Source organism: Pleurodeles waltl, chromosome 2_2, assembly GCF_031143425.1.
Source record: "Pleurodeles waltl isolate 20211129_DDA chromosome 2_2, aPleWal1.hap1.20221129, whole genome shotgun sequence".
Lineage (NCBI taxonomy): Eukaryota > Metazoa > Chordata > Amphibia > Caudata > Salamandridae > Pleurodeles > Pleurodeles waltl.
Window position 1 is genome coordinate 498,651,927 of NC_090439.1, and position 19,437 is coordinate 498,671,363.

At 47.3% G+C, this 19,437-nt stretch overlaps 1 protein-coding gene across 1 annotated transcript in view; it reads right to left on the minus strand.

Moving 5' to 3' along the window:
* USP14 (ubiquitin specific peptidase 14) overlaps positions 1–19,437 on the minus strand; it is a 372,282-nt gene that overhangs the window by 325,830 nt on the left and 27,015 nt on the right. Inside the window, exons 2-3 of the mRNA XM_069219990.1 lie at positions 16,246–16,391; positions 3,759–3,791 (exon numbers count right to left, since the gene is read on the minus strand). Of these exons, the coding sequence (XP_069076091.1) occupies positions 3,759–3,791; positions 16,246–16,391 (179 nt within the window). The remainder of the gene's footprint in view (positions 1–3,758; positions 3,792–16,245; positions 16,392–19,437) is intronic.

Consider the following 19,437-nt stretch of genomic DNA (forward strand, 5'->3'; position numbering starts at 1 on the left):
CCTGCCTGCTTCGCTGAAGAGACCCCCGGGTCTCCCATTGAACTCTATTACAAACCCGACGCCTGTTTGCACACTGCACCCCGCCTCCCTGCCGCTGAGAGTGTACTTTCTGTGCTGACTTGTGTTCCCCCCCCCCCCCGGTGCCCTACAAAAACCCCCTGGTCTGCCCTCCGAAGACGCGGGTAATTACCTGCTGGCAGACTGGAACCGGGGCTCCCCCTTCTCCATTGAAGCTTATGCGTTTTGGGCACCACTTTGACCTCTGCACCTGACTGGCCCTGAGCTGCTGGTGTGGTAACTTTGGGGTTGCCCTGAACCCCCAACGGTGGGCTACCTTGGACCCAAGTTTGAACCCTGTAGGTGGTTTACTTAGCTGCAAAACTAACAAATACTTACCTCCCCCAGGAACTGTTGGAAATTGCACTAATTGTCTAGTTTTAAAATAGCTTCTTGCCAAACCTGTACATGCTATTTTGCTGATTCAAAGTTCCTATGATATCTGAGTGAAGTACCTTTCATTTAAAGTATTGATTGTAAATCTTGAACCTGTGGTTCTTAAAATAAACTAAGAAAAGATATTTTTCTATACAAAAACCTATTGGCCTGGAATTGTCTGAGTGTGTGTTCCTCATTTATTGCCTGTGTGTGTACAACAAATGCTCAACACTACCCTCTGATAAGCCTACTGCTCGACCACACTACCACAAAATAGAGCATTAGAATTATCTTTTTGCCACTATCTTACCTCTAAGGGGAATCCTTGGACTCTGTGCATGCTATTTCTTATTTGAAATGGTACATACAGAGCCAACTTCCTACACCAGGTCTATCACTCAAGGTACACACAGGGGGCCAGAGGGATAGTGATACTTCTGCACTAGGACTACCCCTTGGCGATACAGCAGACATGGGATGACCCACAGGGGAGGTTCACTGCCCTGATGGGATAGAACACAGGCATACCATCAACCTACTCAGCATATATGCCCCTCCCACGGGGCTCGATGGGTTTCTTCACACTCTCACCACCCTACTGGCCCAGATGCCCATGAGGTTCACAATCATGGGCCGCGACATGGACGCGGTCTTGGACCCGAGCCTTGACATTGCGGGGCCTCTGTCGCACATACGCCGCAGACGCTCCCCATCTGTCACCAAATGGATGACGAGCACGGGCTTCTGTGACACATGGCGGATATGGCACCCCCTCTGCCGGCAATACACCAGTACCTCAGCGGCACATGACACTCAAGCCCTTATAGACATGATTCTTACACCAGCCACTGACCTCTCCCTAGTCACCCAAATCCAGATACTCTCCTGTGGCCCCTCTGACCATGCTCCTATCTCTCTGACCATTGGCCACCCTGACCAGAGTAGGAGGCATATGTGGCATATGGAACACAAAAGAGTGAAGGACGGAGGGCTAAACAACGCAAACACTCACCCACCCCCTCCCAGTCACAGATCTTGGTTTAATCCATCATTCTTTTGCTCACTATGCCACCCCAGTTTGGACCCAGCCATATGCAAATCAGTCTTGACCCTGTTCCTCATGGGAACAGTACAGCCCGAACAGCCAAGCCAGGTCCTCCCTGAACCCGGTCCCAGGATGCTTGTTTCTGGTTCAGGGAGGACCTGGAACCTAGAGGGGTGCATGTATTACTGTTTCTTTCCTGCAGGAACTGTAACATCTGGTGGGGAACTTCAAAGGCTCGGGCCTCTTGTTACAGAGCCCAAGGGTACTCCAGCCAGTGGAGATGCCCCCACCCCCAGACAAAGCCCCACTTTCAGCGGCAACTCCGGTGGGAAAATTAGGAAAAACAAGGAGGAGTGACCACTTCAGCTAGGACTACCCCTAAGTTGTCCAAAGCTGTAGTGGCACCCTCCTTCCAGAATACTCTATCTTGGTTTGGAGGGCATGGACCAATAGAGTTAGGTCTGTGTCCCCCTCCTCAAAGGGAGTGGACACCGTAAGAGGGTAGTCTCTATCAGGTACAGCAGCCATTGGCTACTACCCACTGACGCCCCTAAATACAGGATTTAAGGGCCTCCCTGAACCCAGATCACCAGATTACTGGCGACCTCAAGAAGACAACAAGAAGAAAGAAGGACTGCTAAGCTGACCCCCAGCAAAGAAGACTTAAGACACCTAATGCTTTGTCCCCAGCCCTACTGGCCTGTCTCCAGCTTCTAATGCCCCTGCTACAAAAAGACAACGCATCCTGCAGGACCAGCAACCTCTCAAAAGCCCCAAGAGGACTGCCTGCCCACCAGAAGACCAAGAACTCCAGAGGGCAGCGGCCCTGTCCACAAGGAAACTCTAGGAAAGGACTCCAGAACCGCCCTGGATCAGTGGGCCCTGCCCACTCTGCACCTGACGCCCCCAGCCCGTGTTCAGGTGGCCCACTGGTCTATAGCAGGTCCCTGAATTATTCAGACCCAGTGTCCGCCCTGGGTTGACCCCTCCTGACCAACACAACAACACATGCAGACTAAATCTGGAGGACCCCAGTGCCTGTAAAGAATCCAGACGAAGATAAATGGCGCCAAAAGGTACCCTGCACTCGCAGTCCTCTGGCCTTGGGGAACCTGACCTCTCATGCAGCAGGCGGCCCCTCCTCTAGGTCCAGCCTGTGGTTTTCCTGAACCGACCTTCTGGAGTCCCCGGGGTCCCCCTATTGAAAAGCACTTGAGAACTGATGCAGAGTTTCCACTCTGCGCCTGGCCACGCCTGCGTCATTAAGGGGGTGTGTTTGGTACTGACCTGTGCCAAACGCCCCCACCCCCCTCAGTGCTCTCCTAAACTCCCCAGGCCTGCTATCCGAAGACGAAGGTACTTACCTCCTGACAGATTCTGAGTGCCCCCAGTCACCATAGGAGCCCATTTTAAATCTTGCAGCAACTTAGACCCCTGCATCTGGCCGGCCCCATGTTGCAGGTGATGGGTGTCCTACCCCTCAGAGAGTGGGACTGTAATCCTTGAACTCACCTCTAAACTGTACTCATTTTCTTCCCCCCTAGAACTGTGTTCAAAAATTTAACTGTCAATTTTTAAAACAGGCTACTGTGATTTACTTAAAAAACGTTTTACTTGCCAAATTGAAACAAAGTGGTGTTGATACCTATGCTTTTTACTTACTTGCAAATGTACTTACCTGCAATCAGAAACTTGTGGTTCTAGAAATAAAGTAACAAAATATATATATTTTTTAACATAGAAACCATTGGCCTGGAGTTAGTAATTGTGTGTGTGTGATTCATTTATTGCCTGTGTGTCTACAACAAATGCTTTGCACTACCCTCTGATAAGCCTACCTGCTCAACCACACTACCACAAAAGAGAGCATTATTATCTACTTTAGCCTCTGTTAAGCCTCTGGAAAAAAACCCTGACTCTGTGCACACTATATATAATTTTGATATAGTATATACAGAGCCAGCTTCCTATAAACACATAACAGGCAAGAGCTGGATTGGAGGCTAGTGACCTAGCCCCTAAAACAAAAGGGAGTTTAATTTATGTGGAAATACATTTAATTTAAAGCCCATATTGATGGTATTCATTGCAGACCATCAATATAAAACTACAAATCAGTAATAATGTGGATTTTTGCTCAAATTCGAAAACCATTTGTTATTCAGTTAACTCTACAATTCTGGTAAAGATGACTTGAGTTTAAGGACATACTGAAATAAGTAAGTCCTGGTCACATCAAATGATTTAGAATTATGAAGTAGTTAATATCACTACTTACATTCTTTAACTTGATGTTGCCCCATTCATCATCCTGTTGTGGGTGAAAACAAAAAACAAGAAGACGATAAACTCACAACGCTGCATTTAGACTTTTATGTTGACCAGCTGACATGAATGCAATCATTTTACAGATATTTTGAAATTTGAATACCCTAGCATTTCCAGGGACAAAAAGCAAACAACATATATAGTACACTAACACTATTTCCATCTTTGATGAAATTCAACCTTTTCATGGAGAGTCTATACAACATATTTACAAAATGTAAGAGTATGAAGAAATCAATATTGTAAGGAAATGCCTCCTTGGCATGGTTGCCCCCTGACTTTTTGCCTTTGCTGATGCTATGTTTACAATTGAAAGTGTCCTGAGGCCTGCTAACCAGGCCCCAGCACCAGTGTTCTTTCCCTAACCTGTACTTTTGTATCCACAATTGGCAGACCCTGGCATCCAGATAAGTCCCTTGTAACTGGTACTTCTAGTACCAAGGGCCCTGATGCCAAGGAAGGTCTCCAAGGGCTGCAGCATGTCTTATGCCACCCTGGAGACCTCTCACTCAGCACAGACACACTGCTTGCCAGCTTGTGTGTGCTAGTGAGGACAAAACGAGTAAGTCGACATGGCACTCCCCTCAGGGTGCCATGCCAGCCTCTCACTGCCTATGCAGTATAGGTAAGACACCCCTCTAGCAGGCCTTACAGCCCTAAGGCAGGGTGCACTATACCATAGGTGAGGGTACCAGTGCATGAGCATGGTACCCCTACAGTGTCTAAACAAAACCTTAGACATTGTAAGTGCAGGGTAGCCATAAGAGTATATGGTCTGGGAGTCTGTCAAACACGAACTCCACAGCACCATAATGGCTACACTGAAAACTGGGAAGTTTGGTATCAAACTTCTCAGCACAATAAATGCACACTGATGCCAGTGTACATTTTATTGTAAAATGCACCACAGAGGGCACCTTAGAGGTGCCCCCTGAAACTTAACCGACTGTCTGTGTAGGCTGACTAGTTCCAGCAGCCTGCCACACTAGAGACATGTTGCTGGCCCCATGGGGAGAGTGCCTTTGTCACTCTGAGGCCAGTAACAAAGCCTGCACTGGGTGGAGATGCTAACACCTCCCCCAGGCAGGAGCTGTGACACCTGGCGGTGAGCCTCAAAGGCTCACCCCTTTGTCACAGCCCAGCAGGGCACTCCAGCTTAGTGGAGTTGCCCGCCCCCTCCGGCCACGGCCCCCACTTTTGGCGGCAAGGCTGGAGGGAACAAAGAAAGCAACAAGGAGGAGTCACTGGCCAGTCAGGACAGCCCCTAAGGTGTCCTGAGCTGAGGTGACTGACTTTTAGAAATCCTCCATCTTGCAGATGGAGGATTCCCCCAATAGCGTTAGGATTGTGACCCCCTCCCCTTGGGAGGAGGCACAAAGAGGGTGTACCCACCCTCAGGGCTAGTAGCCATTGGCTACTAACCCCCCAGACCTAAACACGCCCTTAAATTTAGTATTTAAGGGCTACCCTGAACCCTAGAAAATTAGATTCCTGCAACTACAAGAAGAAGGACTGCCTAGCTGAAAACCCCTGCAGAGGAAGACCAGAAGACGACTACTGCCTTGGCTCCAGAAACTCACCGGCCTGTCTCCTGCCTTCCAAAGATCCTGCTCCAGCGACGCCTTCCAAAGGGACCAGCGACCTCGACATCCTCTGAGGACTGCCCCTGCTTCGAAAAGACAAGAAACTCCCGAGGACAGCGGACCTGCTCCAAGAAAGGCTGCAACTTTGTTTCCAGCAGCCTTGAAAGAACCCTGCAAGCTCCCCGCAAGAAGCGTGAGACTTGCAACACTGCACCCGGCGACCCCGACTCGGCTGGTGGAGATCCAACACCTCAGGAGGGACCCCAGGACTACTCTGATACTGTGAGTACCAAAACCTGTCCCCCCTGAGCCCCCACAGCGCCGCCTGCAGAGGGAATCCCGAGGCTTCCCCTGACCGCGACTCTTTGAATCCAAAGTCCCGACGCCTGGGAGAGACCCTGCACCCGCAGCCCCCAGGACCTGAAGGACCGGACTTTCACTGGAGAAGTGACCCCCAGGAGTCCCTCTCCCTTGCCCAAGTGGAGGTTTCTCCGAGGAACCCCCCCCTTGCCTGCCTGCAGCGCTGAAGAGATCCCGAGATCTCTCATAGACTAACATTGCGAACCCGACGCCTGTTTCTACACTGCACCCGGCCGCCCCCGCGCCGCTGAGGGTGAAATTTCTGTGTGGGCTTGTGTCCCCCCCGGTGCCCTACAAAACCCCCTTGGTCTGCCCTCCGAAGACGCGGGTACTTACCTGCAAGCAGACCGGAACCGGGGCACCCCCTTCTCTCCATTCTAGCCTATGTGTTTTGGGCACCACTTTGAACTCTGCACCTGACCGGCCCTGAGCTGCTGGTGTGGTGACTTTGGGGTTGCTCTGAACCCCCAACGGTGGGCTACCTTGGACCAAGAACTGAACCCTGTAAGTGTCTTACTTACCTGGTAAACCTAACAAAAACTTACCTCCCCTAGGAACTGTGAAAATTGCACTAAGTGTCCACTTTTAAAACAGCTATTTGTCAATAACTTGAAAAGTATACATGCAATTTTTATGATTTAAAGTTCCTAAAGTACTTACCTGCAATACCTTTCGAATGAGATATTACATGTAGAATTTGAACCTGTGGTTCTTAAAATAAACTAAGAAAAGATATTTTTCTATAACAAAACCTATTGGCTGGATTTGTCTCTGAGTGTGTGTACCTCATTTATTGTCTATGTGTATGTACAACAAATGCTTAACACTACTCCTTGGATAAGCCTACTGCTCGACCACACTACCACAAAATAGAGCATTAGTATTATCTATTTTTACCACTATTTTACCTCTAAGGGGAACCCTTGGACTCTGTGCATGCTATTCCTTACTTTGAAATAGCACATACAGAGCCAACTTCCTACATTGGTGGATCAGCGGTGGGGTACAAGACTTTGCATTTGCTGGACTACTCAGCCAATACCTGATCACACGACAAATTCCAAAATTGTCATTAGAAATTGATTTTTGCAATTTGAAAAGTTTTCTAAATTCTTAAAAGACCTGCTAGGGCCTTGTGTTAGATCCTGTTTAGCATTTCTTTTAGAGTTTAAAAGTTTGTAAAAGTTTGAATTAGATTCTAGAACCAGTTGTAGATTCTTAAAAAGTATTCCAACTTTTAGAAGCAAAATGTCTAGCACAGATGTGACTGTGGTGGAACTCGACACCACACCTTACCTCCATCTTAAGATGAGGGAGCTAAGGTCACTCTGTAAAATAAAGAAAATAACAATGGGCCCCAAACCTACCAAAATACAGCTCCAGGAGCTTTTGGCAGAGTTTGAAAAGGCCAACCCCTCTGAGGGTGGCAACTCAGAGGAAGAGGATAGTGACTTGGAGGAAAATTCCCCCCTACCAGTCCTATCTAGGGAGAACAGGGTCCCTCAAACCCTGACTCCAAAAATAATAGTCCGAGATGCTGGTCAACACCTCTGAAATCACTGAGGATAACCCCAGTGAAGAGGACATCCAGTTAGCCAGGATGGCCAAAAGATTGGCTTTGGAAAGACAGATCCTAGCCATAGAGAGGGAAAGACAAGAGATGGGCCTAGGACCCATCAATGGTGGCAGCAACATAAATAGGGTCAGAGATTCTCCTGACATGTTGAAAATCCCTAAAGGGATTGTAACTAAATATGAAGATGGTGATGACATCACCAAATGGTTCACAGCTTTTGAGAGGGCTTGTGTAACCAGAAAAGTGAACAGATCTCACTGGGGTGCTCTCCTTTGGGAAATGTTCACAGGAAAGTGTAGGGATAGACTCCTCACACTCTCTGGACAAGATGCAGAATCTTATGACCTCATGAAGGGTACCCTGATTGAGGGCTTTGGATTCTCCACTGAGGAGTATAGGATTAGATTCAGGGGGGCTCAAAAATCCTCGAGCCAGACCTGGGTTGACTTTGTAGACTACTCAGTGAAAACACTAGATGGTTGGATTCAAGGCAGTGGTGTAAGTAATTATGATGGGCTGTACAATTTTTTTGTGAAAGAACACCTATTGAGTAATTGTTTCAATGATAAACTGCATCAGCATCTGGTAGACCTAGGACCAATTTCTCCCCAAGAATTGGGAAAGAAGGCGGACCATTGGGTCAAGACAAGGGTGTCCAAGACTTCAACAGGGGGTGACCAAAAGAAAGGGGTCACAAAGACTCCCCAGGGGAAGGGTGATGAGACAACCAAAACTAAAAATAGTAAAGAGTCTTCTACAGGCCCCCAAAAACCTGCACAGGAGGGTGGGCCCAGAGCCTCTTCACAAAACAATGGGTACAAGGGTAAAAACTTTGATCCCAAAAAGGCCTGGTGTCATAGCTGTAAACAGCATGGACACCAAACTGGAGACAAGGCCTGTCCCAAGAAAGGTTCCACTCCAAACTCCCATCCAGGTAACACTGGTATGGCTAGTCTCCAAGTGGGATCAACAGTGTGCCCAGAGCAAATCAGGGTCCACACTGAAGCTACTCTAGTTTCTGAGGGTGGGGTGGATTTAGCCACACTAGCTGTCTGGCCGCCTAACATGCAAAAATACAGACAGCAACTCTTAATTAATGGGACTAGAATAGAGGGCCTGAGGGATACAGGTGCCAGTGTCACCATGGTGACAGAGAAACTGGTTTCCCCTGGCCAATACCTGACTGGAAAAACTTACACAGTCACCAACGCTGACAATCAGAGAAAAGTACATCCCATGGCAATGGTTACTTTAGAATGGGGAGGGGTCAATGGCCTGAAACAGGTGGTGGTCTCCTCAAATATCCCAGTGGACTGTCTGCTTGGAAATGACCTGGAGTCCTCAGCATGGGCTGAGGTAGAACTAAAAACCCATGCAGCAATGCTGGGTATCCCTGAACTGGTGTGTGTGAAAACAAGAGCACAATGCAAGGCACAGGGTGAACAAGTAGAGCTGGAGTCTGGAAGAATGGCCCAGCCTACCAAGAGAACAGGAAAGTCAGTTGGGAAACCAACTGCAACACAGCAAAAGAAAGGGAACCTCTCTTCTCAGGAAGAAGTTCTGCCCTCTGAGGGAACTGAGCCTTTGGGGCTTGAACCTTATCAGGTTGAGCTCTTAGGCCCAGGGGGACCCTCAAGGGAGGAGCTGTGTAAGGGACAAGAAACCTGTCCCTCTCTTGAAGGCCTTAGGCAGCAAGCTGCTGAAGAGTCCAAAGGCAAGAAAAATGGAACACATAGGGTCTATTGGGAAGATGGACTCCTGTACACTGAGGCCAGAGACCCCAAACCTGGTGCCACTAGGAGAGTGGTAGTGCCTCAGCTGTTCAGAGAGTTCATCCTAACATTAGCCCATGACATTCCCCTTGCTGGACATTTGGGACAAACCAAGACGTGGGAGAGGCTAGTCAACCACTTCTACTGGCCCAATATGTCCAACATGGTTAAGGAGTTTTGCCTCTCCTGCCCCACCTGTCAAGCCAGTGGTAAGACAGGTGGGCACCCAAAGGCCCCCCTCATTCCACTTCCAGTGGTGTGGGTCCCCTTTGAAAGAGTGGGTGTGGACATAGTTGGTCCACTAGAACCTCCCACAGCCTCAGGAAATATGTATATCCTGGTAGTAGTGGATCATGCTACCAGGTATCCTGAAGCTATTCCCCTTAGGTCGACTACTGCCCCTGCAGTAGCCAAGGCCCTCATTGGTATCTTTACCAGAGTGGGTTTCCCTAAGGAGGTGGTGTCTGACAGAGGTACCAACTTCATGTCAGCATACCTAAAGCACATGTGGAATGAGTGTGGAGTGACTTATAAATTCACTACACCATACCATCCACAAACTAATGGCTTGGTTGAGAGATTCAACAAGACATTAAAGGGCATGATCATGGGGCTCCCAGAAAAACTCAAAAGGAGATGGGATGTCCTCTTGCCATGTCTGCTTTTCGCTTACAGAGAAGTGCCACAGAAGGCAGTAGGATTCTCACCCTTTGAACTTCTGTTTGGTCATCCTGTAAGGGGACCACTTGCTCTTGTTAAAGAAGGCTGGGAGAGACCTCTCCATGAGCCTAAACAAGACATAGTGGACTATGTACTTGGCCTTCGCTCTAGAATGGCAGAGTACATGGAAAAGGCAACCAAAAACCTTGAGGCCAGCCAACAGCTCCAGAAGTTTTGGTATGACCAAAAGGCTGCACTGGTTGAGTTCCAACCAGGGCAGAAAGTCTGGGTTCTGGAGCCTGTGGCTCCCAGGGCACTCCAGGACAAGTGGAGTGGCCCTTACCCAGTACTAGAAAGGAAGAGTCAGGTCACCTACCTGGTGGACCTGGGCACAAGCAGGAGCCCCAAGAGGGTGATCCATGTGAACCGCCTTAAGCTCTTCCATGACAGGGCTGATGTGAATCTGTTGATGGTAACAGATGAGGATCAGGAGGCACAGAGTGAACCTCTCCCTGATCTTCTGTCATCAGACCCAAAAGATGGCACAGTAGATGGAGTGATCTACTCAGACACCCTCTCTGGCCAACAGCACGCTGATTGTAGGAGAGTCCTACAACAGTTTCCTGAACTCTTCTCCTTAACCCCTGGTCAGACACACCTGTGTACCCATGATGTGGACACAGGAGACAGCATGCCTGTCAAGAACAAAATCTTTAGACAGTCTGACCATGTTAAGGAAAGCATCAAGGTGGAAGTCCACAAGATGCTAGAATTGGGAGTAATTGAGCGCTCTGACAGCCCCTGGGCTAGCCCAGTGGTCTTAGTCCCCAAACCTCACACCAAAGATGGAAAGAAAGAGATGAGGTTTTGTGTGGACTACAGAGGGCTCAATTCTGTCACCAAGACAGATGCTCATCCAATTCCAAGAGCTGATGAGCTCATAGATAAATTAGGTGCTGCCAAATTCTTAAGTACCTTTGACTTGACAGCAGGGTACTGGCAAATAAAAATGGCACCTGGAGCAAAAGAGAAAACAGCATTCTCCACACCTGATGGGCATTATCAGTTTACTGTTATGCCCTTTGGTTTAAAGAATGCCCCTGCCACCTTCCAAAGGTTGGTGAATCAAGTCCTTGCTGGCTTGGAGTCCTTTAGCACAGCTTATCTTGATGATATTGCTGTCTTTAGCTCCACCTGGCAGGATCACCTGGTCCACCTGAAGAAGGTTTTGAAGGCTCTGCAATCTGCAGGCCTCTCTATCAAGGCATCCAAATGCCAGATAGGGCAGGGAACTGTGGTTTACTTGGGCCACCTTGTAGGTGGAGGCCAAGTTCAGCCACTCCAACCCAACATCCAGACTATTCTGGACTGGGTAGCTCCAAAAACCCAGACTCAAGTCAGGGCATTCCTTGGCTTGACTGGGTATTACAGGAGGTTTGTGAAGGGATATGGATCCATTGTGACAGCCCTCACTGAACTCACCTCCAAGAAAATGCCCAAGAAAGTGAACTGGACTGTGGAATGCCAACAGGCCTTTGACACCCTGAAACAAGCAATGTGCTCAGCACCAGTTCTAAAAGCTCCAGATTATTCTAAGCAGTTCATTGTGCAGACTGATGCCTCTGAACATGGGATAGGGGCAGTTTTGTCCCAAACAAATGATGATGGCCTTGACCAGCCTGTTGCTTTCATTAGCAGGAGGTTACTCCCCAGGGAGCAGCGTTGGAGTGCCATTGAGAGGGAGGCCTTTGCTGTGGTTTGGTCCCTGAAGAAGCTGAGACCATACCTCTTTGGGACTCACTCCCTAGTTCAAACTGACCACAGACCTCTCAAATGGCTGATGCAAATGAAAGGTGAAAATCCGAAACTGTTGAGGTGGTCCATCTCCCTACAGGGAATGGACTTTATAGTGGAACACAGACCTGGGACTGCCCATGCCAATGCAGATGGCCTTTCCAGGTTCTTCCACTTAGAAAATGAAGACTCTCTTGGGAAAGGTTAGTCTCATCCTCTTTCGTTTGGGGGGGGGGTTGTGTAAGGAAATGCCTCCTTGGCATGGTTGCCCCCTGACTTTTTGCCTTTGCTGATGCTATGTTTACAATTGAAAGTGTGCTGAGGCCTGCTAACCAGGCCCCAGCACCAGTGTTCTTTCCCTAACCTGTACTTTTGTATCCACAATTGGCAGACCCTGCCATCCAGATAAGTCCCTTGTAACTGGTACTTCTAGTACCAAGGGCCCTGATGCCAAGGAAGGTCTCTAAGGGCTGCAGCATGTCTTATGCCACCCTGGAGACCTCTCACTCAGCACAGACACACTGCTTGCCAGCTTGTGTGTGCTAGTGAGGACAAAACGAGTAAGTCGACATGGCACTCCCCTCAGGGTGCCATGCCAGCCTCTCACTGCCTATGCAGTATAGGTAAGACACCCCTCTAGCAGGCCTTACAGCCCTAAGGCAGGGTGCACTATACCATAGGTGAGGGTACCAGTGCATGAGCATGGTACCCCTACAGTGTCTAAACAAAACCTTAGACATTGTAAGTGCAGGGTAGCCATAAGAGTATATGGTCTGGGAGTCTGTCAAACACGAACTCCACAGCACCATAATGGCTACACTGAAAACTGGGAAGTTTGGTATCAAACTTCTCAGCACAATAAATGCACACTGATGCCAGTGTACATTTTATTGTAAAATGCACCACAGAGGGCACCTTAGAGGTGCCCCCTGAAACTTAACCGACTGTCTGTGTAGGCTGACTAGTTCCAGCAGCCTGCCACACTAGAGACATGTTGCTGGCCCCATGGGGAGAGTGCCTTTGTCACTCTGAGGCCAGTAACAAAGCCTGCACTGGGTGGAGATGCTAACACCTCCCCCAGGCAGGAGCTGTGACACCTGGCGGTGAGCCTCAAAGGCTCACCCCTTTGTCACAGCCCAGCAGGGCACTCCAGCTTAGTGGAGTTGCCCGCCCCCTCCGGCCACGGCCCCCACTTTTGGCGGCAAGGCTGGAGGGAACAAAGAAAGCAACAAGGAGGAGTCACTGGCCAGTCAGGACAGCCCCTAAGGTGTCCTGAGCTGAGGTGACTGACTTTTAGAAATCCTCCATCTTGCAGATGGAGGATTCCCCCAATAGGGTTAGGATTGTGACCCCCTCCCCTTGGGAGGAGGCACAAAGAGGGTGTACCCACCCTCAGGGCTAGTAGCCATTGGCTACTAACCCCCCAGACCTAAACACGCCCTTAAATTTAGTATTTAAGGGCTACCCTGAACCCTAGAAAATTAGATTCCTGCAACTACAAGAAGAAGGACTGCCTAGCTGAAAACCCCTGCAGATGAAGACCAGAAGACGACTACTGCCTTGGCTCCAGAAACTCACCGGCCTGTCTCCTGCCTTCCAAAGATCCTGCTCCAGCGACGCCTTCCAAAGGGACCAGCGACCTCGACATCCTCTGAGGACTGCCCCTGCTTCGAAAAGACAAGAAACTCCCGAGGACAGCGGACCTGCTCCAAGAAAGGCTGCAACTTTGTTTCCAGCAGCCTTGAAAGAACCCTGCAAGCTCCCCGCAAGAAGCGTGAGACTTGCAACACTGCACCCGGCGACCCCGACTCGGCTGGTGGAGATCCAACACCTCAGGAGGGACCCCAGGACTACTCTGATACTGTGAGTACCAAAACCTGTCCCCCCTGAGCCCCCACAGCGCCGCCTGCAGAGGGAATCCCGAGGCTTCCCCTGACCGCGACTCTTTGAATCCAAAGTCCCGACGCCTGGGAGAGACCCTGCACCCGCAGCCCCCAGGACCTGAAGGACCGGACTTTCACTGGAGAAGTGACCCCCAGGAGTCCCTCTCCCTTGCCCAAGTGGAGGTTTCTCCGAGGAACCCCCCCCTTGCCTGCCTGCAGCGCTGAAGAGATCCCGAGATCTCTCATAGACTAACATTGCGAACCCGACGCCTGTTTCTACACTGCACCCGGCCGCCCCCGCGCCGCTGAGGGTGAAATTTCTGTGTGGGCTTGTGTCCCCCCCGGTGCCCTACAAAACCCCCTTGGTCTGCCCTCCGAAGACGCGGGTACTTACCTGCAAGCAGACCGGAACCGGGGCACCCCCTTCTCTCCATTCTAGCCTATGTGTTTTGGGCACCACTTTGAACTCTGCACCTGACCGGCCCTGAGCTGCTGGTGTGGTGACTTTGGGGTTGCTCTGAACCCCCAACGGTGGGCTACCTTGGACCAAGAACTGAACCCTGTAAGTGTCTTACTTACCTGGTAAACCTAACAAAAACTTACCTCCCCTAGGAACTGTGAAAATTGCACTAAGTGTCCACTTTTAAAACAGCTATTTGTCAATAACTTGAAAAGTATACATGCAATTTTTATGATTTAAAGTTCCTAAAGTACTTACCTGCAATACCTTTCGAATGAGATATTACATGTAGAATTTGAACCTGTGGTTCTTAAAATAAACTAAGAAAAGATATTTTTCTATAACAAAACCTATTGGCTGGATTTGTCTCTGAGTGTGTGTACCTCATTTATTGTCTATGTGTATGTACAACAAATGCTTAACACTACTCCTTGGATAAGCCTACTGCTCGACCACACTACCACAAAATAGAGCATTAGTATTATCTATTTTTACCACTATTTTACCTCTAAGGGGAACCCTTGGACTCTGTGCATGCTATTCCTTACTTTGAAATAGCACATACAGAGCCAACTTCCTACAAATATGCTAACAACATCAAGCTCTATTTTAAAGTGTGAGAAAAAAACGTATATCATCTTAGATCATGACTAATAAATACAGAAATATGGATGTTGAGTGTGTCTCCGAGGCTACCACCGCCAAAATGGAGTTAATCTCTCAGGCTTACCACCGCAATAATGGAGTTAATCATCATGGTCCGTGTACCTATACCCTACTGCACTGAGAACAGTCCACCCAGCAACCATCATATGTGTTTCCATGTCCATCATTCACTGATTTGCATCTCCTACTACCTGTGCTAGTCTGTTTATGTGCCCTGTCGGCTTCCATGACTATACTGAACGTTTCAAAAATGTATATACACTCTATCAAATAGTCTACTTCCTTTAAGCTACGTGCCTTCTATCAGTAAGTACCATTCCCAGTATTCTGTTGGTTAGAATAGAGGGTGCTGCAGCTTGCATATATCTGCTTTTTTCTATCCAGTATGCCATGCAAATGTCAAGTTTTGGTTAAATTTCCTCAAATTTCTGTAATGGAAAGCTATTTAATGTGCTTTCATCCAAATTTTACGCACTCCTCATTTACTCTCTCAACTTAATGTAGTGTCAATGCGGTCTTCACATGGTCACAGTTTTGGTCCATTTTAGTCACGTGCATTAGCCTCACCCATACACGTGGGGGAATCATTTTAAAATGTGTCCAATGTACAAATGCAAGATAATTGGGCTTTCTTTAGTTGTTGGCCAGAAGATCTGGAGTTTTCATTCAGATGTGAGTAAATGTATTTTTCCCCACACTAACTTGTGCAGAGCATTCTGTCTAAATATATGTGCTGGAGTCCACGCAAGCCACACCACCCTGGATTCTACTAGGTTCTTACTTTTCGAAAATGGTTGGAGCTGTTTGAGTTCCCTGGCTGCCAAACGATTCTGCCATTCCTTATGGAAACTGGGTGTTTTCAGGCACAGTTTTGGCAAGTCTCAATCACATTTGTTACATAAGCATTTTGATTTGTGAAGCACACATTTATGTAAGCACAGTTTGCAGTTGCACACCTTTTCAAAGTGGCCATAATTGCCAGATTTGTTCTTGAGTAAGTCAATTGGGGAACAAAACAAATTTTATGAATAAGGCTTGTGCCATGCAGAAGGGTTGGAGACCAAACTGTTAGGACTTGGAAATGAACACAAGAATTTGGCATTAAGAACAAAAACACAACAATCCAGAGATCAATGGCTCAGCAATGGAGCCACAGTAGGAAAACAGTAACTAATCAAAATGAAGAGGGCTCCAATGAAATACGGAATGGGTGGTTTGAGAGAGGTAATGAAGGGTAATTAATCAGCACATTCACATCACGTCTACCTACTGCTGAACTTTGACAATACAGATAGACCGAGGTTACAAATTTGTCTATTGTGAGCACACAATAGAAAACAAGAAACCAAGCATATTAGTAAAGTAATTTAAAAGCCAACTTAATCAGCAATGTCTCTGATGACCCCTGGACCAATCATGTGTTTTTTTTTTTCCCAAAGCACGTTAAAAATATTAAGCTGTGCGCTGTTTACCTGACCGCATCAGAAGGCAAAAAAAATGCTGCACAATTGATACCAGCTGTGATTGTCAATATTTGTACATGAACATCTTTCAACAAATGCAAAACATCACATTTTATCTGTGGACTGAAATGTTTCAGCACTTCAAGGATTGTAAAACTAAGATAGATAAAGTTGGAACTTTTTTTATGTATTACCACCCTTTCTGTGTTTTCACCATTACCTTTAGAGTTCCTCCTTTAACCATAACTTTCTGTCTGGCCGGTTGAACCCCAGTGAGCGCAAAAAGTTGCGCTTTGAAAACCATTGGGGTTTCTTCTGTATTCAGCTCCACATTGTCAAATTTTTCCTTTCCCCATTTTACATTAACTGCAAATGAAGCAAAATAAGCATCAGAGATCAAAGTGCTTTAAGTACTAGGAGACTTTTCTGAAAAAAACACATACACTCTAAATAGTTAGTAATAAACAAGTCACAATATAACACATGCTCTCATCTTCTTGTTAACTATCCCTGCCATTATTTCTTTACTGCTTAGTACTTATTTCAGGGTTATAACTAATCTAATGCCAGTAGTTTTGCCTGCTAGCTGAAGCAGTGATATTAGTGGCTGCACAAAACATTTCTAGATGCTCATGCCTTAATAATACAACATACATTTTCTCCCACTGCTAGCGCTCCATTTATGGCCATGAAAGGGAAACAGTCAGTAATTAGTTGAGTGGAAGAAATCAAGTAAACAATGATGTACCTACAGAGGCACAAAGCACCAGAAAATGCAGCAAAACATAAAATGTGATCCTCTCTGAAACCAGTTATAACATCAAAGACACTAGCAATCGTGAATGGAAGCAGGTATGTATCTACAGGTGCAGTTTAATGCACTTACTTTTAAAATGGGAAGTACATGTATACAAGCATCTACAAGGAGCAATGAGTTAATCAGACGCAACTCACTTATCCAACAACTGCTACTGACAGAACACTCCCTCAAAAGGACATTGCTATATGACATATAAGCTGAAGCAGTGTCAACAAAACAGACAAGGACACAGGACAAAAGCTGCCTTCATTTTGTTTTGTTTTTTAACCAAGCTAAAGAACAAAATCAATCATTCAGCAATATCAACTGCACATCATAACCAAAGGACAACCCTACCCACAGAACATGCAAAACTATGCACCTAAGAATGTATCAATACACATAAAAATAAGCACATTTTAGCACAATTATGACAATATTTCTTGTACAATGGAATATGGCAAGCACTTTAAATCCAGACAAATGAGGCTCCACATTAAACAGGCAGGACAGATATGGTGTCTGTTGAACAAACTTTTAACACACAACCACTCTATCAAACAGAAACTAAGAAACAAAGAATAATGTACCATGCCCTTAACTCTTAACATGCGGACTATTACATTTTAGTTTATAGACACTGCATTGGGAACATACAACACCCCTTAGTGGCGAATGTCACCTGCAACGCACAAGCAATATAGAACCAGTGGTTAAGTGCATGCCACATCCCAACTGGTGCTCCCTGGGTACACAATACAAATAAACCAACAAAAGCCTTTCACTCCAAGACACTTGCAGTCATAACTGAAACAGTGTAATGCAAATAATGCACAAACTAATCACATGATAGCTGTGCTCACTAATATTACACAATCCAAATAAGGCACCAAACTATGTGCAGGAGAGCTGTGCACACCAACATCCAATCACCCACTCAATGGATCATGCTTTACGCAAGACAAATGAATGCACAACCAGTGGACTGGTGCCCACTACCTCCCTTGACATTCATTGCTACACAATGATATGCAATACAAATTACTGAGCTCTTGTCAGTCGCTGACTGGTACACATCAAGGTAACTGTAGGAAAGTCCTCCTTTTTGCCCTGTTCACCCCCACACTTTTTGGACAGGTACTGGTGGTTACTGACTATTGGCTGTACCCTGGGTACTGCTTACCAGTCCCAGGGCCAGTGCTCTGTGTAAAATGGATATGCAAATTAGGCTAATTATAATTGGCTAAGTTAACCTACCTACAAGTCCCTAGTATATGGTAGGGCATGTAGGTTTAGGGACCACAGCATAGGTAGTGCACCCATAGGTGCACTGCTGAGGTACCCAGTGTCATTTTAAAGGCAGGCCTGTCTTGCTGGCTGCTTTTAAATTAAACTTATATGCAAATTCGACTTTGGAATTAAAAGTAGTTCCAAAGTCTTAAACTACCTTATTGTTACATATAAGTCACCCCTAAGGTGTGCCCTATGTGCCCCTAGGGCTGGGTGCCATGTAACTATAAGCAGGGACCTCATAAAAGTAGTTTTATAAGCCCTGGTGAGGTAAAAACAGCCAAATTCGTTTTCCCCTCTTTGTAGTGAATGGCCTTCATAGGCTAGAATGGGGACCCTTTATTTTAATTTTAAAAGTCCCTTTAAGTAATGGATACCAAGAGTTTGGTATCAAATTAATTGTTATAATAAATCCCACAACTTCCAGTTGCTGGATTTAATAAAACTTGTTCAGGTAAAGAGTTTTAAACTTTACCTGAAAAGTTGCCAATTTCAGTCCTGCATTGTTTTTGCTGCTGTGCTCTGATTGGCCAGCCTCTGGCAGCCTAGCCAGGCTGCCTTGAAGAGGTGTGAAGTGGCCTGGCTTCACACAAAGGAATGTGCCTGTGGGAGGGAATCTCCCCTCAGCAGATGGTGAGGCAGGAAGGGGGAGGGCTGCCAAACTGGTCTTCAAAGGTAGAGAAGGACATTTAGAGCAACCAGCAACACCCCCACATCCTGCAACCCCAGACAACTAGGTGCCCCCTTGATTAGATTAGGAGAGGGGTGTGTTTATGATTTTTAGCCACACCAGTGGGTGGGCTCAGCCAGATGTAACCTCCAAAAATCAGATTCAGCCATGATGGATTTTTGGAGAATGTTGCCCCATGGGATTGATTTTTGCCACACTTCCCAGGAAGTGAGGATCACATGGGGAAGGACCCTGCACCTGATTGGAGAACCAGGACCCCCGTGCTTTTCACCCAGGAGCAAGGATAAAACTGGCAGACCTGCACCCACACCTCAGTTCCCTACCAGGAAGAACTACAGAAGGACTGCCCTGCTGGACCCCTGGCCTGCACTCAGAAGGACTGCACCAGCTGCACACTTGGGCTTCACCACAAGAAGGACTTTGCCTGGCTTCAACTGGTTCACGGAGGGACTCCCTGTTTGCTACAGGTGAAAAATTGCTAACCAGAGTCCCCTGCACCAACTCCTGAAGAAATCAACCAGTTGACCACTGCCCAGTGGCCAAAAAGGAGTTCGCGCCTGGTGCATTCTGGGAGTTGTAGTCCGCACCCCCCAAGGACCATCTCAGAACTTCTGGACCCTTGGGGTGAGCCG